Raw genomic sequence first — 25,221 nt, 5'->3', positions numbered from 1 at the left:
AATCCCCCCCCTCTATTTACATGAAATGGTTTGGTCCAAAGCGAACGGCTTGCGAGTACGGTGACAATCCCCCCCCTCTATTTACATGAAATGGTTTGGTCCAAAGCGAACGGCTTGCGGAGTTTGGTAAAGAAATCGCCATAGCGTGCACAAACGCGCAGGAAAGCGAAAGAATCGCAAATTACTTTTAATTAGTTTTAAAACATAGTTTAACGCCAACATAGCGGCAACATAGTTTGCCAACGTGAAATAAATGAATACGCTCTCAAATGTGCCGTCCGAGGCAGAGTCTGTTCGGCACGTTCGGCACACGTGATAGTTCGCTGCTCTCTGATTGGTTGAATCGTTTTTTGGACATAGCTCGGTAACTACTTCTCCGATTAATATGAAACCTTGAAAAGGCACATCCTCAGGTCCCCAGCAATATACCTGGCAAGGTTAAAGTATATCGGACCCGTGGTTGTCGAGAAACAGCGGTCACAGACACACAGACATACACACAGACAAACACACACACAGAGATTACTGGAATTATAGATAGACTAGGGCATGCCCGTACTATATCTATATCTAAAATTATATCCCCCCCCCTCTATTTACATGAAATGGTTTGGTCCAAAGCGAACGGCTTGCGAGTACGGTGACAATCCCCCCCCTCTATTTACATGAAATGGTTTGGTCCAAAGCGAACGGCTTGCGGAGTTTGGTAAAGAAATCGCCATAGCATGCACAAACGCGCAGGAAAGCGAAAGAATCGCAAATTAGTTTTAATTAGTTTTAAAACATCGTTTAACGCCAACATAGCGGCAACATAGTTTGCCAACGTGAAATAAATGAATACGCTCTCAAATGTGCCGTCCGAGGCAGAGTCTGTTCGCCACGTTCGGCACACGTGATAGCTCGCTGCTCTCTGATTGGTTGAATCGTTTTTTGGACATAGCTCGGTAACTACTTCTCCGATTAATATGAAACCTTGAAAAGGCACATCCTCGGGTCCCCAGCAATATACCTGGCAAGTTTAAAGTATATCGGACCCGTGGTTGTCGAGAAACAGCGGTCACAGACATACAGACATACAAACATACAAACATACAAACATACAAACATACACACAGAGATTACTGGAATTATAGATAGATGTGGATTTTCTGTGGATCCCTGCTATATAGACAATAATTATTTTAAAATCGCATATTTTTAACCTCCTCATCTTCATTTACACCACACAGACCCTTACTCATCTCAACTTGCTTCCTTTTCTCTCTTCCTTTTCCCAACTACCTGACACTCTTTTTCTTACATAGTCCTCCTTGAGTTTTCCTTTTTTTCAACATCAATTCAACACTACCTCCCCCTCTTCTCCCTTTTATCATATGTGCTGCATAAATGGATGGCTTCTTCTTCCAAGCACAATATAAATGCTTGTGTTTTTGCCTCAGGTGGGAGCAGAGAAAAGATGCACATGGCCGCCTGTATTTTGTAGACCACAACACGAAGACCACGACCTGGGAGAGACCGCAGCCCTTGCCACCTGGGTTGGTCATACTATAACAGAAATGTCATAAGCAATAGAATCTGAATAGGAGCAGTAAATTATTCTCAAGCTTGAAAGGGTATTAATTTGGTTCCATTTAGTCAGGTAACCTCATTCAGCCTGGCTTTGTGATGACAGAGGTAGATTTTAAGCAGCAACTGTTTCGATGTGAGTTTGTGCATCGGCTTTGATTGTTGTTGTTATTTATACACTGCAGTTTTCACAGAGATATGTCGGGGGTGTTTTGGTCTGTGCTGTCCCCTGCGTGCAATTCCAAGCCAATGGTGAGCTGTTAAGTGAGCCATTGCAGGAGAAATATGGATGAGGAGAATGTAACGGTTGGTATGGAGGATAGTTCAGATAAGGAAAGAAGATTATGGCACCAATTAACCTCACTATGAGACAGAACTCTCCAGCAAAGTGGAAAAACAACAACAACAATAATAACAACAACAATAATAACAACAACACTATCATCTACAATCTGTACTAAAAATGAGGCATTAAAATGTATTGCTGGAGTATGTAGGAGGAAGAGATTACCCCCTCTTCCCAATATATGAGTCACAGAGAGTTGGCCTACATGGAAAATGAAAACATTTTGAGGACTAAATATATAAAAAAATTCTTCAAAATTAGAGGCAGTACGACTCAAGATCCTCACTTCAGCATCTCAAATACATAAATGACATGTTGATTTACTCTTTACAAGATTGAGGTTTCTGGAAGCGTGGAGTGAAGGAGGACATGAAATGACAGTAGGGCAGCGGAGCATCTGATTGACACATTAAGCAATAGACCGAACAAATGGGGTAAGAGGAGAGAGAGAGGCAGCATGGAAATCCTGCAACCTACAAGTAAGAGTGTTGGGTGAGGAAGGGTTTATGGGGGTAATAAATATTGTGGGTAAGGATGGGGGATAACCTTATATGGTGGTGCACCGCTTGAAAACCTGAAGGGAAGAGCGGGATTTAACAGCCAGTGGAAGGTGGTTCCACATACTGGAGAGGTGAGGAACAAAAGATTTGATGTATATTGCTAGCCTGAATATTGGAATTTTAACCAGAAAGGTGAACTCGTAAATTCCGCAGTTGCTGGAGAGGGTCCTTGGGATCAGAGAGCAAAGTGAGCTAAAGCAGATTAGAGGCAGCAAAGGGAATAACAGAAAAGGCAGACAAAGACTGGACCCCCAAATAAATAACTAAATACTAGAAGAAATTGGTTGTAAGTTATCTTTGGGATATGGAATGTACTGGACGAAACTACATGAGAGAACACCATACTAACATGTGAGCAGTTATTTTTAAAAATATTGCCCATGTTAATATCACATAGAAAGAGAAACCTTAATTTTTAATGAAAGCAACAATAATCCAACAGAAAATATTTTTTTAAACTGCAAAAAGAAATGGAAGATTTCTACCTCTGAGTAGAAATGGAATACAGTCAGACCCCGCTATTCACGGTTCCACTATTCGTGGGTTCTGCATATTTGTGGTTGATAAATTGCGACCTGCTTCTCTATTCGTGGCCATGTGTCCTGCGAATTCGCGGTTTTTTGCGGGCACCTAAAAAAAATTTCACGAGCCACTGGAGTCAGGGTTGGAGTTAGGGTTGGAGTCAGGGTTGGAGTCAGGGTTGGAGTCAGGGTTGGAGTCAGGGTTGGAGTCAGGGTTGGAGTCAGGGTTGGAGTCAGGGTTGGAGTCAGGGTTGGAGTCAGGGTTGGAGTCAGGGTTGGAGTCAGGGTTGGAGGAAGATGTATCAACGTTTACAAAAAGAAACGTTTTTTCATATTGGAAAGTTTCATCTTCCTGGGTTCGAAGATTGAAGTGAGTGGAGAATGTGGAAGAGAAATTAATAGTCGGTCAACAAAGAGAGTAAAAAAAAAGAAAATCTCGCTCCTCTCTGGGCATGTGCGATCGGGATCGTGTTAAAAAAATGAAATTTTAGAAACTAATTCCAAGAAGAGTAGAGGTTGGCGAACAGCTTGGATTTAAGAAGAGAAATGCTGAGACTGTGACCATAAGATTGTTTGGCTGAGAAAAGCTGATGAGTCAAATTGTTCAACATACAGATAGAACAATGAATGCAAACCTGTAAAAGCTGATTAATCAAACTAGTGACCAAGTTGAGAGAACTCTCATAAACTAGTCATACAAGCAGTCATCTAGAATAGTTGTACTGGATGAAACTGAGCTGAAAAATAGTCTCCAACTAAAGAGTTTGATCACAGTGTCATCGCATGCCCCATGAGTGCTGCTGTGCCTTAAAATGACAAATTGGTGTGAAAAGAGGTGGGCTTGAAGAGTTAATGGTGGTAGAAGGGATCGGGGTTGTGGATTGGGTATGGTCTGAGATGGTGGTGAACAGCTGTCTTGAGAACCTGGAGGGGGGAAAAAGAGTGAGATTGAAGAGGATGTGGAAGTTGGTTCCACAGGCAGGAAAAAAAGAGGTACAAATGAGTGGAGGTGATCCTGGACATAGGTTGTTTCACCAGAAGGGGGAAACTAGCAGACTATGTGCGGTCTGCAGAAACCTGGGGGGTACAGAGCATGGAAAGGGCAGAGGGTGCAAGACCGAAAATGAGGTGAAAGAAGACAGTGAGACCACGACACGTCTGTGAGGTGAAAAGGATAGGCCCAGGGATGGACACCACTTCATTGTCGGAAATTCCAATAATTTTTGAAGGCCTTGGTTTTCACCGTTCAATCCTAAAGGCCATTGTGTGCACGAGTTTCATTTACCCCAAAACTTATAAGTATTACTTCACAGATACGACCTGTATCAGTTATTGGAATCATATTTGTAGGTCTCATATTGATTCCAAAGTGTTTTACTCAGTTATGGTTTGAAGCCTGAAGATGCTGCGTCAAGATTTTGTGCCAGTAAAATAATGGCTGCAATCTGTCATGGCATTTATAAAATGTCAGGCTACACGCTGAACAAATCTTTTTTTTATTTTTATGTTTAATCACCCCGAATGCCCTCTGCAATGAGTTTGTTAGCTTCAGGCTGGTTGGTGCGTGGCAGATGTCTGTTGGTCAATACGAGGCAATGGTCAGTGTGGCACTTGCATTTGGGTCTCCATAACGATGAAGGAGCTAACTTTTGATATGAGCGTCAAACAAGTGAGACAAACTCACTCAGGTGGTGGGGCATCAGTTCCATGCTCACTAGGGCCAGGTTGCCTGAAATACTTACTTGTACATGGATAATGCTCCTCCAGTCATGTTGGCCTTCTAAAATATATTTAACACTAGCAGAAGTACCCGGCATTGCCGGGCGGGGAGGGGAGGGGAGGGGGGAGGGGAGGGGAGAAGAGGGGGGGAGGGGAGGGGAGAAGAGGGGGGGAGGGGAGGGGAGAAGAGGGGGGGAGGGGAGGGGAGAAGAGGGGGGGAGGGGAGGGGAGAAGAGGGGGGGAGGGGAGGAGAGAAGAGGGGGGGAGGGGAGGGGAGAAGAGGGGGGGAGGGGAGGAGAGAAGAGGGGGGGAGGGGAGGGGAGAAGAGGGGGGGAGGGGAGGGGAGAAGAGGGGGGGAGGGGAGCAGAGGGGGAGGGGAGCAGAGGGGGAGGCGGAGAGGGGAGGGTGAGGGATGGGAGGGGGAGGGGTGGGATGGATGGGAGGGGGAGGGATGGGGGGAGGGGGGGTGGGGGGATGGGGGGGAGGGGGAGGGGGAGGGTGGGGGGGAGGGGAGGGGGGGAGGAGGGAAGGAGGGGGAGGGGGGAAGGAGGGGGAGGGGAAGGGGGGAAGGAGGGGGAGGGGGAGGGGGGAAGGAGGGGGAGGGGGGAAGAGGGGGGAGGGGGGGAAGGAGGGGGAGGGGGGGAGGAATGGGAGGGGGAATGGGGGGGGAGGGGGAATGAGGGGGGAGGGGGAATGAGGGGGGAGGGGAGAAGGGGTAGGGGGAGGGAGGGGGAGGACGGCAGGGGGAGGGCCAGTCAACAATGACGTTGCAGTTCTCATGGTCGGAGAGCAGCACAACAATCGCGACATCGTCCTGCATCTTCGAAAGAGCACGAAGCGGATTTTGGAGACTCACCGATCCTGTGACCCACGTCCTCCAGTACCGGCGTTGCAGGGCGGAGGAAGGGAGACCCGCACATTCCCAACCCGTACATTCGCCCTCTCGACTCAAGCTCGTATTCGATTCGTATTCGAAATCGAAAGGGGAAATCCTTCGTATTCGAATTCGTAAACACGAAATATGAATTAAAATTTAATTCATATCGCACAAAATCGACACAAAACACAGTCGCATAAAGGTGAAAAACCCAATGGCTTTTCGCCCTGAATTACGTGCAAACGTGTGACGTGTGACGGGATGGAACATCACGTGATCGCTCTGAGCGAATCAGCGAGCTGCTCGCACTGGCTGAGATTAGCGGGTACTTCGCTGAAATGCGCTGAGGTAAATATGAATAAAAAATATGGATCTCGTCAAATATTGTCTCGGCCATGTTCGTCCCAGGTTCAATGGCCATGTCTATGCCAAATATCAAGCACGTGAGCCTCTCCGTTTCGGAGTCTATCAGTAACATTACACACACACGCACACACAAACTGTGTTTTATATATATAGATGGGTAGCTTTTGCATATGCAAGGCTGGAGATCATTCATAGGTGGCAGACTGGCAGCAGTGAGTAGTGTCTCCTATGTTAGCCTTATTCAACGTGACAGTTATTTGATTTTCTGCCGATGTCTTTACAGGTGGGAACGCCGGGTAGACCCTCGTGGCCGAGTATATTATGTTGACCACAACACTCGTACAACAACCTGGCAGCGACCTACGACAGAGTCTGTCCGGAACTTTGAGCAGTGGCAGTCGCAGCGGAGCCAATTGCAGGGTGCCATGCAGCAATTTAACCAGCGTTTTCTGATTCAGGCATGTTTCAAGCATGATGTTTAACATCAGGATCAAAGTTTGAATTTTGGGATCACTTTCTTTTTGCTCTTGTATAAAATCGAGGTTAATGAAAAATCACGGTGACTGTTGGTTGAGTTGCGTTACAACTTCACCACCATCAAGCTTGAGCTGAGCATATTTTAATAATGAAGATGCTACAGACAGAATGTCTATTTTTGGAGTTTGAGTGTCACACGTTAATTATTATAATTATGTTGTTGTTGTTGTTCCACAGACGCAAGGTGAAAATGACCCCCTTGGATCTCTTCCTCAAGGCTGGGGTATGAAGTTCATGTTTATCACTTCATTGCTTTCTGGCTGGCACCATCCCATAAAATTGTTTGAAATCACAGTATTATGACGAGTATAATAACACTTCACACATCAAAAAATAACTCACGTTACCAGCACAAACTTATTTTAGTGTGTGTGTGTGTGTGTGTGTGTGTGTGTGTGTGTGTGTGTGTGTGTGTGTGTGTGTGTGTGTGTGTGTGTGTGTGCGCATGCGCACACATGCACACCTCCCCCATAGCTCCAAATCCATGAAAAGTAGCAGCCCCAAACCTTGCATGCATACTTCTCGACCTCAAAGGGAGTGCATTAATGAAAATTTGGTGTTTGCGTGTGATAAAACACCCTTTTTAAAGATGATTAACGGAGTACTCATTAAAAAAAGCCTTACCAAAATGGCGGTCCGCCATCTTGGTCAGCCCACTGTCACATTACTGGGTTCTTAAGCCACCAATTTGTTTCGTCCTATTGAAACATGTCTTGGCTTGGAAACACTATCTTCTGTCACTGACCAATAAAAACATGTCATCAAAATCTGGATTCAGATTTGAGGATCGGATCCCATACACTAAATATGTATCAAAATCTGTAGTAAAACGTGAAAGATTTAACAACATTAACAATTCTTGTAACGAAGTGTAGTTCTTTTATTCAGCTTTCAGCAGGGCTGTCCTTACTCCTTTCCAATATTGCCAAAGCATTAAACTTAACTTTTTCTACTGTTTCAACAATTGTCCTTCTCTCCTGACAAGGTCGAGAAGTTTTTGTCAAACCTCGACTCTGATTCTGCAACTGGATCAGACGGCATCAGCCCACGTGTCCTAAAATCCTGCTCTGCCGCTCTATCTCACCCTCTCTCTGTTCTTTTCACCCTCTCTTTTGCTCAAGGTCATCTGCCAGCATCTTGGAAATCAGCAAACATTACCGCTTTACACAAAAAGGTGCAAAAACAGATCCTTGCAACTACAGACCAATCAGCCTGCTCCCAATTATCAGCAAAGTCATGGAATCCATCATTGCTTCGGATATCAAAACCTTCCTTTTCTCCAATGGCTTGATCTCTGACCATCAATTTGGATTCAGCCCAGGTCATTCTACTCTGGACATGCTGCTTCTGCTTTCTCAACAATGGATGAAGGTCCTCAATGTCAAACAGGAAATCAGAGCTGTCTCCATTGACATGTCACGTGCCTTCGATACGGTCTGGCACCCAGCTCTGCTCACCAAACTCGCCTCCTATGGTATCCATGGAAATCTCCACGCATGGCTTGCGGACTTCCTCTCTGGTTGTAGTCAACGTGTGGCCCTGAATGGATTTCTCTCATCTCCCCTTCCTGTTCTGGCTGGAGTTCCCCAAGGTAGTGTTCTGGGCCCTGTGCTCTTTCTGGTCTTCATCAATGATCTCTCCGACTCTGGAAAATCTTCTCTCAATCTCTTTGCTGATGACTCCACTCTCTGCAGCTCCATTCCTCATCCCTCAGATCGGCAGTCTGCAGCCTCCTCACTCTCTGCAGACCTGGACAAAATCACAGACTGGTCAAACAAGTGCAACATGTCTTTCAATCCTGACAAATCTCACACTCTTACGATGTCTCTCAGAAAAGACCGACTGGAAAACCCTCCCATCTACTTTCTCAACAATCCTCTCCAAGAAGTTCTGTGGCTCAAGCTTTTCGGTCTCACTATCTGCCATGATCTTTCATGGGAAAACCATATTTCCAAGCTGGCCTCCAAAGCCAGTCGCCGACTGGGCATCCTCCGTCGTGCGAAGTCCTTCCTTGGCACACCTGAGCTCCTCACCACATACAAGGCTTTCATCCACAGCTCAATGGAATACTGTTCCCCCCTCTGGGCTGGTGCTCCTGCCTCACACCTATCTCGGCTTCACGCAGTTGAAACCAAAGCTTTCGGAATCATTGGAATCTCCTGCGATGAAGCTATCTCCGAGGGCCTTTCACCCACTCACCGCAGGCGGGTTGGTGGTCTTTCTGTCTTCTACCGACTCCTCTCCGGCCTTCCTCCCCCAGCTCCTTCTGTGCTCTGTCCCCAAAATATTCCTACAGGTCGCACAAGATCTGCCAGCAACCCTCTTATGGTTAAACTGCCAAAATCTAGGCTCTCTGCTCACCTTCACTCTTTCAATCCCCTTTTCTCCCACCTCTGGAACAAACTCCCCCACTCCCTTCAATCCCACTCCTCCCTCCAGGTATTTAAAACAGCTGTTCACCACCATCTCTTATCTTCCCCCATCCAAAACCTTGATCTTTTCTACCCCCGCTAATTCACCCCAGATACTTTTTTGAAATTCCAACTTCTTTCCTGGAAGTCCTTGTAGTGTCAATATGTTTTATACCTCTCCCACCTCCCCCAAAGCCCTCTCCCTCCCACATTTCTCTCAATGTCCCTGCTCTCAAATGTTATGTTTGTGTCCTTCCCCCTCTCTCCCCATATTGTCTGCTGCTCCCCTTATTTTGTGTTTTATGTGTCGGTTTGACTTTTTGTGTGATTAATGTTGGCTGTTTCATGAGCCTCGATCTTGTATACAAAAAAAACCCCAAACAAAACAACAACAACAATACATTGAGTAAAGTAAATATTAAAGACGTGTCCAAAGTGCAACTTTATTTCGTGCTACGAAAATAATTAACCAGCGGGAATTGAGTACAATAAAAATAATTAACCAGCAGGATCGACGGCAAGGCTTCTGCAGTCGCGCCTGTGTACTCCGTGGGGACGTCTTCGAATAAGGAAAGCAAAATATATCAAATTAAAAATAAAATTCAAAGAATGTGGCCCTCCTGCTATGCCGATAAATCTATTTAATTTATTTATTTCCTTTAAAAAGTAGAAAGTACATCAATGGGTGAACAAAGGCCTGTTTCAAGCCTTTGTACTCAATATTTTATTATATTGATATTGTGCTTTGTGCGAAAGCTTTAGTGCTTTCGGGTTGGTGTGTTTATGCACGTTATATGCTTTAACGAGCTGTCTCAGTCCACTCAAAAATGCTCATATGGGGAGGTGTGTGTGTGTGTGTGTGTGTGTGTGTGTGTGTGTGTGTGTGTGTGTGTGTGTGTGTGTGTGTGTGTGTGTGTGTGTGTGTGTGTGTGTGCACGCGTGTGTGCATTCATTAAGCATAACACATAACATATCATTGTCTTGGCTAACCCCCTCCATCCTCTCACCTTTCTCTCTCGGTCTCTTCCCCACCCTTCTCTGTCTCACCGCACCCCTCTCTGTCTCACCCCACCCCTCTCTATCTCACCCCACCCCTCTCTGTCTCACCCCAGCCCCTCTCTGTCTCACCCCCGCCTCTCTCTGTCTCACCCCTGCCCCTCTCTGTCTCTCCACCGCCCCTCTCTGTCTCTCCCCCGCCCCTCTCTGTCTCTCCACCGCCCCTCTCTGTCTCCACCCCGCTCCTCTCTGTCTCCACCCCGCCCCTCTCTGTCTCCACCCCACCCCTCTCTGTCTCCACCCCGCCCCTCTCTGTCTCCACCCCGCCCCTCTCTGTCTCCACCCCGCCCCTCTCTGTCTCCACCCCACCCCTCTCTGTCTCCACCCGCCCCTCTCTGTCTCCCCCCCGCCCCTCTCTGTCTCCACCCCGCCCCTCTCTGTCTCCACCCCGCCCCTCTCTGTCTCCACCCCGCCCTCTCTGTCTCCACCCCGCCCTTCTCTGTCTCCACCCCGCCCCTCTCTGTCTCTCCACCGTCCCTCTCTGTCTCCACCCCACCCCTCTGTCTCCACCCCGCCCCTCTCTGTCTCCACCCCACCCCTCTCTGTCTCCAACCCGTCCTCTCTGTCTCCACCCCGCCCTCTCTGTCTCCACCCCGCCCTCTCTGTCTCCACCCCGCCCCTCTCTGTCTCCACCCCGCCCCTCTCTGTCTCCACCCCGCCCCTCACTGTCTCCACCCCACCTCTCTCTGTCTCCACCCCGCCCCTCTCTGTCTCCACCCCGCCCCTCTCTGTCTCCATTGTATTGTATTATCTACTAGCAGAGGTACCCGGCTTTGCACGGGAGTGGGAGGAGGAGGGGAGGGGGAAGAGGAGGGGAGGGGAACGGGGGGGAGGGGGGGAGGGGGGGAAGCGGGGGGAGGAGGAGGGGAGGGGGAAGAGGAGGGGAGGGGAATGGGGGGGGAGGGGGAAGGGGGGAGGGGGGAGGGGAAGGGGGGAGGGAAGGGTGCGGGGGTGCCCAGGGGAAGAAGGGCCCCTCCCCTCCCCCTCCCCACCCTCCCCCCCCTCCATCCCCTTCCCCCTCGTTCCCCTCCCCTTCTCTTCCCCCTCCCCTCCTCCTCCCCCTTCACACCAGGGGGGTTGACTCAGCCTGTCATCCCACCGAGGTCGGAAGTCGGAACTCATTGTCGTCAAATAAATGTAGCCTGTATGTTTCACTCTTTGTCACATGCCGTTGGTCCCATGTCAATCGGATGAAGTTGAAAAATTAACGTTACGAAGGTTCTCTGGGACGTACTGATTCCGAATAATGAAGTTGAAAAATTAACGTTCCGAAATACGCTAATTACGCTAACAGAAGCGCTGGAGGGAGCACTGCGCTCCCTCCCTTAGATTCCCTCCCTCTTCTGCTAGCGCTAATTACGCGTAACACACTAATTTTAAAACCCGAAGTTTTTTTAATTTTAAGGTGTGCTGTAGTCAGAAGCGCTAGAAGCGCTGCGCTCCCTCCCTTCGAATCCCTCTCTCTTCTGCTAGTGCTAATAATACGCTAATTTTAAAACCCGAAATTTTTTAAATGTTTATGTCTCCGTGACATTCCTGGGACCATCCCGAGTCGAACAGTACTTTCCGCTCGCAAATCCGTCCACGGGTTCTCGAGATCTTAGAGATCATAGATAGATCAGGATACAGACACAGAGGCCAACTCTACTTTATATATATAGATATACAATCCATCGTACAATCTTGCCATGGTATTCATACAATGGTTTATTGGATGAAATTGCTTCATGATCGTTGAATGTTTTCCGTATTTGTTGCATCTTCCTTCCTTCCTTCCTGCAATCATTATCCCAAAGAAAAGCGAATAGAGCAGAGTGGACGTGTGTACTTTGTTAACCACAATACACACACCACCCAATGGGAAGATCCTCGCACACAAGGGTGAGACTATGCATTTTGTTTCTTGAAAAATCGAAGATTTTAAATGTATTGTGCGTTATTCTGTCTGGCTCTGTCTTTGTTTGTCTGTTTGTCTATGTCAATCGCCTACAGGTCACAATTTTCAACTGATCTTCACGAAACTTCACCAAATGGTAGAGTTTGTCATAAGCAAGAAGCCCATTGTTTTTGGGGTCAAAAGGTCAATAGGCCAACATAGGCCAAAGGTCACCAACTTTGTAAAAATTTTAAAATCCTCCATGTTCCTTCGATTGACTTGAAATTTGAAAAGGCTTTGCATATCTGGTCACTGAATTCAACCACCAATTATATTTTAGGTCAACATAAGCCAAAAGGTCAACATAGGCCAAATTTCTAAAATCCTCAATTTTCATCCGATTAACTTGATATTTTAAGAGGATTTGCATATCTGGTCACTGAATTCAACTGCCAAGTATTTTTGAGGTCAACATAGGCCAAAAGGTCAACATCGGTCAGATTTCTAAAATCCTCAATTTTCATCTGATTGACTTGGAATTTTAAGAGGATTTGCATACCAGGTCACTGAATTCAACCAACAATTATTTTTGAAGTCATCATGGGCCAACAACTTATTTGAGGGATTTTGCAAGTATCGTGCTATGCACGACATATTTCTCGCCTGTTTGTCTGTCTGTATATCAGTCACCTACAGGTCACAATTTTCAACCGATCTTCACGAAACTTCACCAAATGGTAGAGTTAGTCATAAGCAAGCAGCCTATTGTTGTTGGGGTCAAAAAGTCAATAGGTCAACATAGGCCAAAGGTCACCAACTTTTTTTACATTTCTAAAATCCTCAATTTTCATCCGATTGACTTGAAATTTGAAGAGGATTTGCATATCTGGTCACTGAATTCAACCACCAACTATTTCTGAGGTCAACATAGGTCAAAATGTCAACGTAGGCCAAAAGGTCAACATAGGCCAAATTTCTAAAATCCTCAATTTTTATCCGATTAACTTGAAATTTGAAGAGGACTTGCATATCTGGTCACTAAATTCAACCACCAAGTATTTTTGAGGTCATCTTAGGCCAACAACTTATTTTACGGATTTCACAAGTATCGTGCTCTGCACAACATATTTCTTGTTTGTCTGTTTGCTTGGATGTCAATCACCTACAGGTCACAATTTTAAACCGACTTTCACCAAACTGTGCAGTTGGTCATAAGCAAGAGGCTTATTGATTTTGAGGTCAAAAGGTCAACTTAGGCCAAAGCTCAACAGCTTCTAGGTCAAATTTCTAAAATCATCAATGTTAATCAAATTAGCTTGACATTTGAAGCGGATTTGCATATTTTGTCATTGAATTCAATGACCAATTATTTTGAGGTCTAAAGGTCAAAAGGTCAACATATGTCTCGTTTCAGACATCATCAATTTTCATGCAATTGACTTGAAATTTGAAGAGGATTTTTATATCAGGTCACTCAATTCAATCGACTGGCTTTTGAGGCCAGCTTGGAAACGTGGTTTTCCCTGGAAAGATCATGGCAGATAGTGAGACCCAAAAGCTTGAGTGACAGAACTTCTTCGAGAGGATTGTTGAGAAAGTATATGGGATGGTTGTCCAGACGGTCTTTACGGAGAGACAAAGTGAGAGTGTGAGATTTGCCAGGAATGAAAGACATGTTCCACTTGTTTGACCAGTTTGTGATTTTATCCAGCCTCCACCACCCCAGCCTCGCATCGCTGCAGTGAAGAGGCTGCTGCCTGCCGATCTGAGGGTTGAGATATGGAGCGGCAGAGAGTGGAGTCATCAGCAAAGAGATAGAGAGGATTTTTGAAACCAAAAAAGCACAGGGCCCAGAACACTGCCTTGAGGAACTCCAGCCAGAACAGGAAGGGGAGATGAGAGAAATCTATTCAGGGCCACATGTTGACTGCGACCAGAGAGGAAGTCGGCAAGCCATGCGTGGAGATTTCCATGGATACCATAGGAGGAGAGTTTGGTGAGCAGAGCGGGGTGCCAGACCGTATCGAAAGCACAAGATATGTCAAGGGAGACGGCTTTGATTTCCTGTTTGGCATTGAGGAACTCCATCCATTGTTGAGATAGCAGAAGCAGCATGTCCAGAGTAGAGTGACCTGGTCTAAATCCAAATTTATTGTCCGAGATCAAGCCATTGGAGAAGAGGAAGGATTTGATATCCGAAGAAATGATGGATTCCATGACGTTGCTGATTATTGGGAGCAGTCTGATTGGTCTACAGTAGCAAGGATCTGTTTTTGCAGCTTTTTTATGTAAAGCGGTAATGTTGGCTAATTTCCAAGCAGATGAGCTTGATCAAAAGAGAGGGTGAAGAGAACAGAGAGAGAGTGGGATAGAGCGGCAGAGCAGGATATTAGGGCCCGTGGGCTGATGCTGTCAGGTCCAGCTGCAGAATCAGAGTCGAGATTTGACAGAAACTTCACCTTGCCAGGAGAGAAGGACACAGAGTCCAGGCGCAGCTGTGTTGACTGGATAAGGTGGGTACAACAGAGAGTGATGGGTTTGGGACACAAGATTTTGAGGCAAACACAGACATGTTCCTCATGTTCCATTGAGATTGTCTTCAGTTGGATTTGCCCTCCAGGAGGTGAAGGCAAGTTGTTACAGGGCAACTTCCTCACCACAAGATTCAGTGTATCATGGACGGGAAGAAGGATATGACAACTGAGGACGAGATGGGATAAATCTGTGCATGAGAGAGAGCAGTTTACTTTGGAAGAATTCCCAGGAAGAATTTGTGTCAGAGGCAGTGGAGATGGGAGACCAGTCCAGATGTTTGATGGCTGCTTGAAGACCATGTCAGTCGGCCTGAGTGAAATGCCAGACTCATCGATGCTGAGGAGGCTCTCTAAGAATGGTCAGAGAGATGTCCACTTTAACAAGCATATGCCCACTTGTTAAAGGTCCGATGAACAGATTGGAGCAAAAGAAGAGCAGCGGACCCGTGGCTGATGTGAGAGGTACCCACACCCAGCCAGCTGGTATGATGACAGTTGAAGTCTCCACCAATGAGGACGAGAGAGTTGGGATGAGTGGATAGAAGTTGGTCCATGTTGTTAGACAGCGAGATGTAAATGGAGTTATCACTGTTTGGTAGACGTTACAGAGCACAGATGAAGAAAAGGTGGGAGCGAAGGGGAAGCCATAGCCAGAGGTACTCCTGGGGGTGGGTTGGAGAGAGGGCAGTGCAGGGAGAGTGGGGAAGAGAGTGTTTTGATAAAGATAGCAACCCCACCACCAGGACAAGGCTCACGCCTATCATACCAGAGGATGGAGTAACCAGGAAGAGATATGAAGGAATCGGAGACATCTTGAAGGAGGAAAGTTTCTGTTAAGCAGATTAAGTCTGGTTAGTTGGAAGCAACCTGAGCGGAGAAGAAGCTTGGAGGAGGTGGAGGTATGAGTGGGAATGGAGAGGAAGCTGGGAGGAGGCAGCTTTGAGGAGGAGGGGTTAGAGGGGAGAATTGGAGAAAAATGGAGGGTGTGGAGATTTGAAGGGGAGGGGTGAGGGGGGAGTTTTGAAAGGGAGGGGTGAGGGGGGAGTTTAGGAGGGGAGGGGCGAGGGGGAAGAATTGAAAGGGAGGAGTGAGGGGGTGTTTAGGAGGGGTGAGGGGAGGGTTTCGGAGGGGCGGGGTGAGGGGCGATTAATGGAAAATGAACATTTATTGCAAAATGAGTTTCTTCTGATTTTCAATGCAGAGATCCATTTGAAAACGTTAGAGGAGGGGTGGAATGAAGGTGAGTTTAGAGAATGTAGAAAGGAAGAACTAAGTGTTTGAAATGGAGTGATTTGATGAGCAAATTGAAGAAAGCCTTTTAAAGAGGAAGAAGAGCATGTTATAACATACAACAGAATACAACACTGCAGGGGAAAGTTTAAACATTTTTAAACAAAACCATGAAAACTATCTGGAAAATGCCTGAAGTGAGGGCATGGAGGCTAAGGGGGATGAAGGATTCCAGAACAGGTTCAGAAGGAGTAACAGAAGAATAGGATATTGACAGCCAGGTGAGCAGAGAATGAAGGAGCAGGGAGTTGTATAAGCAATTGTGTTAGGACGGGAGGAGTGGCCTACTTTTTTAATTATTTGTTAATATAAACGTATATATATATATATATATTGAAGGTTCGGTGAAAGTGGATCTGAGGAAGAAGGAGAAAGGGTGAAGGAGTATGGTGAAAACTAGAATTGGAAAGGTATCGGCTGGATATTGAGATATGAAGGAAGGAGAGAAAATGGATGGGGCAAGAAAACACGTGGTTGCGGTCAGGGAGGGGGAACCACAAGGAAAGAAGGAAATTATTATTAAGATTTTTTTTTTTTTTTTTTCGTATCAAGACTTTAAACAAAGGGTAAGATGTTCGGGGGAAGTATGGGGTGAAAAGAAAGACAAAGAAAAAAGCAATACAGTGAAAGAACGAAAGTAAATAGACAGCAAACGACCGCCGAGGAGACGGAAGCCTCGAGGGACCAGGCCAGGTCATCCACAACTTTTTGAAATATCATGCCACATGATATCATATATCCCGGTGTGTACCCTGGTTTAGAATAGGTACACTGTATCCCTGCGTGTCGTAAGAGGGTTGGCGTCAGGAAGGGCATCCGGCCATGAAAACATTGCCTCAAAAAGAGAACCATGACAATTACAACTACATATGAGCAGGGTACAGCCCAAAATGGAGACAGGTTTCTGAGGTTTGGGACATGGAATGTAGGGACAGGGAGATCAGGAGAAGTGGTGGAAGTATTGATCAGAAGAAGAGTGGACATATGTTGTGTGCAAGAGACGAGATGGAAGGGAAGTGGTGTGAGAATGGTGAAGGGTAGGCAGGGACAGAAATACAAGTTTGTGTGGCAAGGGTGCCCAGAAGGCGTGAATGGTGTTGGTCTCCTGTTTTCTGAGGAGTTTGTAGACAGTGTGGTGAGTGTGACGAGAGTGAGTGAAAGGTTGATGATGGTGAAAATGATGATTGGAAAGCTCTTGGTGAACGTCATCTCGGGATATGCTCCGCAGGTTGGTCGGAGCGATGAAAAGAAGGACAAGTTCTGGTGTGCGATAGAGAAGCTGATGGAAAACGTGAAACATGAGGAAGTTGTTGTGGTAGGAGGAGACCTAAATGGACATGTGGGAAGGAGTATGGACGGTTTTGAGGGAGTTGATGGGGGTTATGGATATGGTGTGAGAATTGGAGAAGGTGAAAGGATTTTGGAGTTTGCTGATGGAGCTGATTTGTTGATTTGTAATACTCAGTTCCAGAAAGAGGATAATAAGCTTGTTACATACATGTCAGGTGGGTCGACGACAACCGTTGACTACCTGATGGTGCGTAGGCGAGATAGGGGGCACCTCCGGGACACAAAGGTGATCCCGGGGGAGGAGGCTGTTTCACATCACCACTTGGTTGTCTGCGATATAAGGGCGAAAGGTGCGAGGAGAGCTCGGCGGGTGAAGTACCAACCGAGAATGAAGGTGTGGAGGTTGAAAGAGGTGACAGTAAGGGAGGCATTAAAAGAGAGGCTGAGTAGGGCAGAGGATGATGTGGTTGAGCTTGAAAGTGGTTGGATGTCAATGAAAGATAGTCTGTTGGGAGCCGTTGGTGAGGTATGTGGATGGACAAAAGGACCACCTAGGCACTCGGAAACATGGTGGTGGGATGACGAAGTTGGAAAGAGGATTGACAAGAAGAGGAAGAAGTTCAAGGAGTGGCAGAAGGCGAAGGGTACGGGAGCAGAAAAAGCAGAGCATGAAAGTTATAAGGCAGCCAAGAAGGCTGCAAAGAAAGAGGTAGCAAAGGCGCAGGAGGCATGTAGGAAAATGTTCGGAGAACGCTTGGATTCGGAAGAGGGTCAGAGAGCGGTATTCAGGATTGCAAAGCAGATAGCGAAAGAGAGGTGTGATGTGATGTGGGTGAGTTGCTTGAAGGATTAAGTGGGACAAATCGTTGTGGACCCAGATGGAATTAAAGGAAGATGGAAAAGATATATGGAAATGCTGTTGAATACAGAGAATGAATGGGGTGGCAACATAGAGAGTAACTCAGTTTTAGGACCGGCAGAGAAGATAACCAAGAAGGAAGTTGAGGAAGCGATAAAAGCAATGAAGAGTATAAAAGCGGGAGGGCCGACGGGATTTGTGGGAGATATGTTGAAGGCAGCAGGAAGTTGGGGTGTGAAGAGAATGACAGAGATCTGTAATCTGGTGGTGAAAGAAGGCCGCATTCCAGTGGATTGGGAACTGAGTACCCTCGTCCCTCTATACAAGGGGAAAGGTAACCCTCTGGAGTGTGGCTTGTACCGAGCGATAAAGTTATTGGAGCATGGAATGAAGGTATTGGAAAGGGTGTTGGAGAGGAGGATAAGGAAGAAGGTGAAGATCGACGAAATGCAGTTTGGATTTATGCCAGGAAGAGGAATGACAAACGCGCTCTTTATTGTGAGGCAGTTGCAGGAGAAGTACGTGGAGAGGAGGAAGAAGTTGTTTCTTGGGTTTGTTGGTCTGGAGAAAGCATTCGATAGGGTTCCACGCGAAGCATTGACGTGGGCATTGAGGAAGCTAGGGGTGGAGGAATGGTTGATTAGAGTAGTGATGGCAGTGTACAAAAGAGCGTGCACAGCTGTAAGGACGGAGGACGGGAACAGTGGTGAGTTTGAGGTGAAGGTGGGAGTGCATCAGGGGTCGGTACTAAGTCCACTACTATTTGTAGCTGTGATGGAGGTGCTGGCTCAGAACGTAAAGGAGGGTTTACCATAGGAGTTGTTGTATGCAGATGATCTGGTGTTGATTGCGGAAAGTATGGATGGACTGAAGGAAAAGATGAACAAGTGGAAGGAATGTATGGAGACAAAAGGTCTGAAGGTGAATATCGGAAAGGCTAAGGTGATGGCAAGTGGTAAAGCATGTGGTGAGGTGGAAAGAACTGGGAAGTGGCCATGTGCTGTGTGCAGGAAGGGTGTCGGAGTGAACTCCATTCAATGTACAATGTGCGCTGAGTGGGTTCATCAAAAATGCAGTGGTGTGACAACAACAACAACAACAACAGGCATTTTAAGGCCATTTTCCCTGCAAGAGCGGGGGTTAGCCTTGCGGTCCCCATGACAATGTTCTCCATTTTGGCTCACCATCAAGGTCACCCTGTTCAATACCCGGTCCCTCAACAACAAAAGCCTCATCCTGAACGACCACATTCTGGATAATAAACTGGACTTTCTCTGTCTCACTGAAACCTGGCAACAACCTCTGGACTACTTCTCACTCAACCTCACTACACCCAATGGATATTCTTACATCAATAAACCATGCTCGGAGGGCCGAGGTGGTGGAATTGCCGTAATTCACCGACAGGACATCAAGACCAGCCTCATCTCCATCTCATCTGCTCCATCATTTGAACACCTGGCTTTTAAACTCTCTGGTCACACACAGTCAGTCATGGCTGTCGTCTACCGCCCTCCCAAACCACACCCATCATTCCTGTCTGACTTCTCCTACTTTCTGACCCAGCTCTGCTCCCTCTCCCCCTCAATCCTCCTCCTCGGTGACTTCAATATCCACATGGACTCCACTGACTCCACAATAACCACTGACTTCACTGATTTACTCACCTGCTTTAACCTCACTCAACATATCAACTTTCCTACCCATAACCGTGGTCACATTCTGGACCTTGTCTGCTCTACTGGATTAATTTTGCACCATCTCTCTGGCTCCGACCTCACCCTCTCTGACCACTTAGCCATCACTATGACCATCAACATCCCCACCCCAGCACCAAGGCATTATCGCACTATCAACTTCCGTAAGCTAAACGCTCTTTCACCGACCTCATTCTCATCCGACCGACCTCATTCTCTCTGAAAAAATGTCCACTTCTCCCTTCGTTGACCTCCACACCCCTTCTGACCTCACTGACTACTACAACCACACTCTCTCCTCCTGCTTTGACCAGCTTGCGCCTATAAAAACCAAAACAGTTTCTTGCACCCATTCTGCTCCCTGGTTTACCCCTGAACTCCACCTGATGAAAACTTGTGCTCGCCAACTTGAAAGACTCCGCAATAAAAACAAGTCTCACAATTCACTCCCAAGCCTACAAGGACCACCTGCAGCACTACAAAGATGCCCTCTCCCGCGCCCGCTCCGCCTACTACTCTCAAATTATCCACTCTGGCTCTGGAAACCCAAAAGCACTCTTCTCGACAATAAACAAACTCCTCCGCCCCCTGAACACCACCACCCAGTCATTCACAGTAGACAACTGCATCTCCTTCCACTCTTTCTTCCAATGCAAAATTGACAACATCTACAACAGCTTGACCACCGCCGCACCCGCTCCCCCTCCAACCACCTGCCCCCCCTTATCCTGCCAACCCCTGTCTCAGTTCTCCCCAGTCTCCGCTACTGACCTCTCTGAACTCCTCATAGGAATGAAAACTGCCACCTGCACTCTTGACCCCATCCCCTCCAGCTTTGTCAAGGCCTCCCTTTCTGCTCTCTCTCCACTTATCACTGCAACAATAAACTCCTCCCTGTCTACAGGCATCGTCCCACCATCCCTCAAAATTGCTGCTGTTACCCCCATTCTGAAAAAACCTGGACTCAACCCTGACACCCTAAATAACTTCAGACCCATCTCCAACCTACCCTTTCTGTCAAAAGCGTTGGAACGCGCTGTAGTCACTCAACTCAAACATCACCTCTCTGCCAATAACCTGTATGAAACATTCCAATCCGGATTCCGCTCCAACCACAGTACTGAAACTGCTCTCCTCAAAATCACTAACGACCTTCTCCTCTCCTCTGACGCCGGCAACCTCAACATTCTCATCCTCCTTGATCTCAGCGCCGCCTTTGACACCATCAATCACACCATCCTCCTCACCCGACTTGAAACCACCTTTAACATTACCGGCACTGCCCTCTCTTGGATCAAATCATACCTCTCTGACAGACGCCAGTTCATCTCTATCAATAACTGCAAATCCCCCACTGCTCCCCTCCCCCAAGGTGTTCCTCAAGGTTCAGTTCTTGGCCCCCTCCTCTTCATCCTGTACCTGTCCCCCCTTGGTCACTTAATCCGCCGTCATGGTCTCCAATTCCACTGCTTCGCCGATGACATCCAGCTTTACATCTCCACCAAGTCCATCTCCACCGCCACCCACTCTATCCTGACAAACTGCATCACTGAAATAAAATCCTGGCTTCAAATCAACTTCCTCAAACTTAACTGTGATAAATCTGAAATAATCATCATTGGCCCAAAAACGCTCACCAAATCCACCCATAACTTTGCCCTCAACATCGACGGTTTCCCAGTATCCACCTCCCCTCACATCCGGAATCTTGGCATCATCTTTGACCAAACCTTCTCCTTCGACAAATACACTAAACATATCACAAAGACAGCCTTCTTTCACCTGAAAAACATCGCCCGTCTCCGTCCATCCCTCTCCTCCACGGCTGCAGAAACCCTCATCCACGCCTTCATCACCTCCCGTCTGGACTACTGCAACAGCCTCCTCTATGGTTCACCCTCAATAATCACCAATAAACTCCAATACATTCAGAACTCCGCTGCCCGTCTACTCACCCATTCCCGGACCCGTGACCACATCACTCCCGTCCTTTACAAGCTTCACTGGCTCCCCATCCCCCAGAGAATCCAGTACAAAATCCTCCTCTTGACCTACAAAGCCCTCCATAACCTGGCCCCATCCTACCTGACTGACCTCCTCTCCAGACACACTCCCACCCGCAACCTTCGCTCTGCTGGTACCAACCTCCTGACCCCCCCCCCCCCCCAGCCGGACCAAATTCAGATCCTGGGGGGACAGGGCCTTCTCCATTGCTGCTCCCACCCTCTGGAACTCACTACCTCACACCATCAGAGGCTCCTCCTCACTCACCACATTCAAAACATCACTCAAGACCCACCTGTTCAACACTGCATTCAACATTTAACCCTCAGCATATAACCCCTGACTATCTCTTCTCCTTCTCCTTCCTTTTGCTTTGATTATTTCCCTATTGATTTTTGTCTTTTTGCACTTGATTTTTGTACTCTGTCAAAGCGCCTTTGGGCTTCTTGAAAAGCGCTATATAAAATAAATGTATTATTATTATTATTATTTTGCCCTATTTTCTGCATCTCCTCTTGTTAACCCCCTTGCCCGCATTTCTTCTTCCACCATCTTTAGCCAAGTCTTTCTCGGTCTTCCCCATCCTCTACTTCCTTCTACATTCATTTCCATCACTCTTTTCAACCAGTCACTTTCATCCTTCCTCAACACATGACCAAACCATCTCAACCTGTTTCTCTTCACAGCATCCATCACAGGCTCTATTCCCATCATCTTTCGCAATTCATCATTTGTCTTCCTCTCTCTCAACAATACTCCACACGTCCACCGAACCATTCGCATTTCCACCCTTTCCAGCCTTCGTTGCTGCTCTACGTTCATTACCCATGTCTCACTCCCATAAATCATAACACTTCTCACACATGCAGCACACACCTTTCCCTTCAGCTTCTATGACACTCTCCTCATCGTCAGCACGCCACTCAGTTCCCGAAACTTCTTCCATGCACATCTCACTCGAGCAACCGTTGCCGAGTCTGATCCACCTTCTCCATTCAGCATGTCTCCCAGGTAACAAAATGTTTTCACACATTCCAGCTTCACGCCATCTCCAAGATCCAACTCAACATTTCCTCCATCTGCAGCTCCCTCTGTGCACACCTTACACTTGAATGTAGCTGCCACACTGGTTAATGACCCTCTCAAACCACTACCTTTTTGATGAACCCACTCAGCGCACATTGTACATTGAATGGAATTCACTCCGACACCCTTCCTGCACACAGCACACGGACACTTCCCAGTTCTTTCCACCTCACCACATGCTTTACCACTTGCCATCACCTTTGTTTTTCCGATATTCACCTTCAGACCTTTTGTCTCCATACATTCCTTCCACTTGTGCATCTTCTCCTTCAGTCCATCCATACTTTCTGCAATCAACACCAGATCATCTGCATACAACAACTCCCACGGTAAACCCTCCTTTACGTTCTGAGCCAGCACCTCCATCACAGCGACAAATAGTCGTGGACTTAGTACCGACCCCTGATGCACTCCCACCTTCACCTCAAACTCACCACTGTTCCCGTCCTTCGTCCTTACAGCTGTGCACGCTCTTTTGTACATTGCCATCACTACTCTGATCAACCATTCATCCACTCCTAACTTCCTCAATGCCCATGTCACTACTTCACGTGGAACCCTATCGAATGCTTTCTCCAGATCAACAAACCCAAGAAACAACTTCTTCCTCTTCTCCATGTACTTCTCCTGCAACTGCTTCACAATAAAAAGCGCGTCTGTCGTTCCTCTTCCTGGTATAAGTCCAAACTGCATTTCGTCGATCTTCACTTTCTTCCTTATCCTCTTCTCCAACACCCTTTCCAATACCTTCATTCCATGCTCCAATAACTTTATCACTCGATACGAGCCACAGTCCAGAGGGTCACCTTTCCCCTTGTATAGAGGGACGAGGGGTACACGGTATCCACGGTGTACACACACCGGTGGTCTGAGAGGGTCATTAACCAGTGTGGCAGCTACATTCAAATGTAAGGTGTGCACAGAGGGAGCTGCAGATGGAGGAAATGTTGAGTTGGATCTTGGAGACGGCGTGAAGCTGGAAGGTGTGAAAACATTTTGCTACCTCGGAGACATGCTGAATGGAGAAGGTGGATCAGACTCGGCAACGGTTGCTGGAGTGAGATGTGCATGGAAGAAGTTTCGGGAACTGAGTGGCGTGCTGATGAGGAGGGGAGTGTCGTTGAAGCTGAAGGGAAAGGTGTATGCTGCATGTGTGAGAAGTGTTATGATTTATGGGAGCGAGACATGGGTAATGAACGTAGAGCAGCAACGAAGGCTGGAAAGGGTGGAAATGCGAATGGTTCGGTGGATGTGCGGAGTGTCGTTGAGAGAGAGGAAGACAAATGATGAATTGTGAAAGATGATGGGAATAGAGCCTGTGATGGATGCTTTGAAGAGGAACAGGTTGAGATGGTTTGGTCATGTGTTGAGGAAGGATGAAAGTGACTGGTTGAGAAGAGTGATGGAAATGAATGTAGAAGGAAGTAGAGGACGGGGAAGACCGAGAAAGACTTGGCTAAAGATGGTGGAAGAAGAAATGCGGGCAAGGGGGTTAACAAGGAGAGATGCAGAAAATAGGGCAAAATGGAGAAGATTGTCATGGGGACCGCAAGGCTAACCCCCGCTCTAGCAGGGAAAATGGCCTTAAAATGCATGTTGTTGTGTGTTGTTGTATGCTCCATATGGTTTTTAGCCCTATCACTCAATGGTGAAGAATCACTTAATTTTTTTAGTGGCTTCGAATGAATAATGAGTCAAGGATAAAAGTGTGCTGATTTGTCCTCTTTGAATGTTGCTCGGATATGCTTGTTCTTGACAATCTGGTGACTTCGAATGTGGAATTATTTTCTATCAGTAAAGAGTATTTAAGGAAAGTAAGAAAATATAACTGCGTTCGCTGTTCGAGAAGTTTTTTGTTCTGCAGAGTCAAGGCTCTTGGAGGAGCTAGAACACTGAGCAGGTCAGGACACAACAGAGCAAAAGGAACAGTAGATGTAGGATGGAGGGGTGGGGGGGGGGGGGGGGGTGCACCACCAACAGCAGGGTTTTGAGGGACAAAATGGAGAGAGACTTGGACAAACAATGGGTATGGGGGAGGAATAAGGGGTAAGGAAGGACGTAGAGGGTGGACAGGATGGATACAGAAGGAAACTCTCAGGAAATAAAAACGAGAAATTTGGAAGGAGGTGGGCTTGTGGAATGGGGGGGGGGGGGGGGGAGGGGTGGTTGGGGAACGAGGGTAGAAAATATCATGGTTTTTTATGGGAGATGAACTTATATGCTGGGGACAGCTATCTTGGACGTTTGGAAGGAAGAATGTGATTGAAGAGAATGTGGAAGTTTGTTCCACAGGTGGAAAATAAGAGCAAAAAATGACTGGAGATGAGCAGTGATCCTGGATTTAGGGTTAAACCTGGGGTGGAAGATGGTGGACCATCTGTGCCCTGCAGAAACCTGGGGGGAACAAAGAATGGAAATGGCAGAGGTTGCAAGGCCAGAAAGAAGAAGATAGTAGATAGAGACCACCTACCTGTCTGCAACAGGAAAGTGATAGTCCCATAGCAGGAGATTCCAATAGTATTGAAGGCCTTGGTTTCCTCGGGCTCCAGCCGAACAAGATGTGAGGCAGGGGAACCAGCCCAGAGGGGAGAGCAGTACTCCATCAATTTCCAGATGAAGGCCTTGT

At 47.1% G+C, this 25,221-nt stretch overlaps 1 protein-coding gene across 5 annotated transcripts in view; it reads left to right on the top strand.

Moving 5' to 3' along the window:
• Positions 1-25,221, top strand: part of LOC137421428 (NEDD4-like E3 ubiquitin-protein ligase WWP1) — a 118,611-nt gene that overhangs the window by 59,334 nt on the left and 34,056 nt on the right. For all 5 annotated transcript variants that reach the window (XM_078771415.1, XM_068107477.2, XM_078771414.1 and 2 more), the window contains 4 exons: positions 1,440-1,535; positions 6,239-6,413; positions 6,670-6,715; positions 11,756-11,840. In XM_078771415.1, the coding sequence (XP_078627541.1) occupies positions 1,440-1,535; positions 6,239-6,413; positions 6,670-6,715; positions 11,756-11,840 (402 nt within the window). The remainder of the gene's footprint in view (positions 1-1,439; positions 1,536-6,238; positions 6,414-6,669; positions 6,716-11,755; positions 11,841-25,221) is intronic.

The sequence above is a fragment of the Myxine glutinosa genome, chromosome 2, assembly GCF_964187855.1.
Source record: "Myxine glutinosa chromosome 2, kmMyxGlut1.1, whole genome shotgun sequence".
Lineage (NCBI taxonomy): Eukaryota > Metazoa > Chordata > Myxini > Myxiniformes > Myxinidae > Myxine > Myxine glutinosa.
The sequence above is the reverse complement of the archived record's forward strand: the minus strand, read 5'-3'. Positions and strand labels throughout refer to the sequence as shown.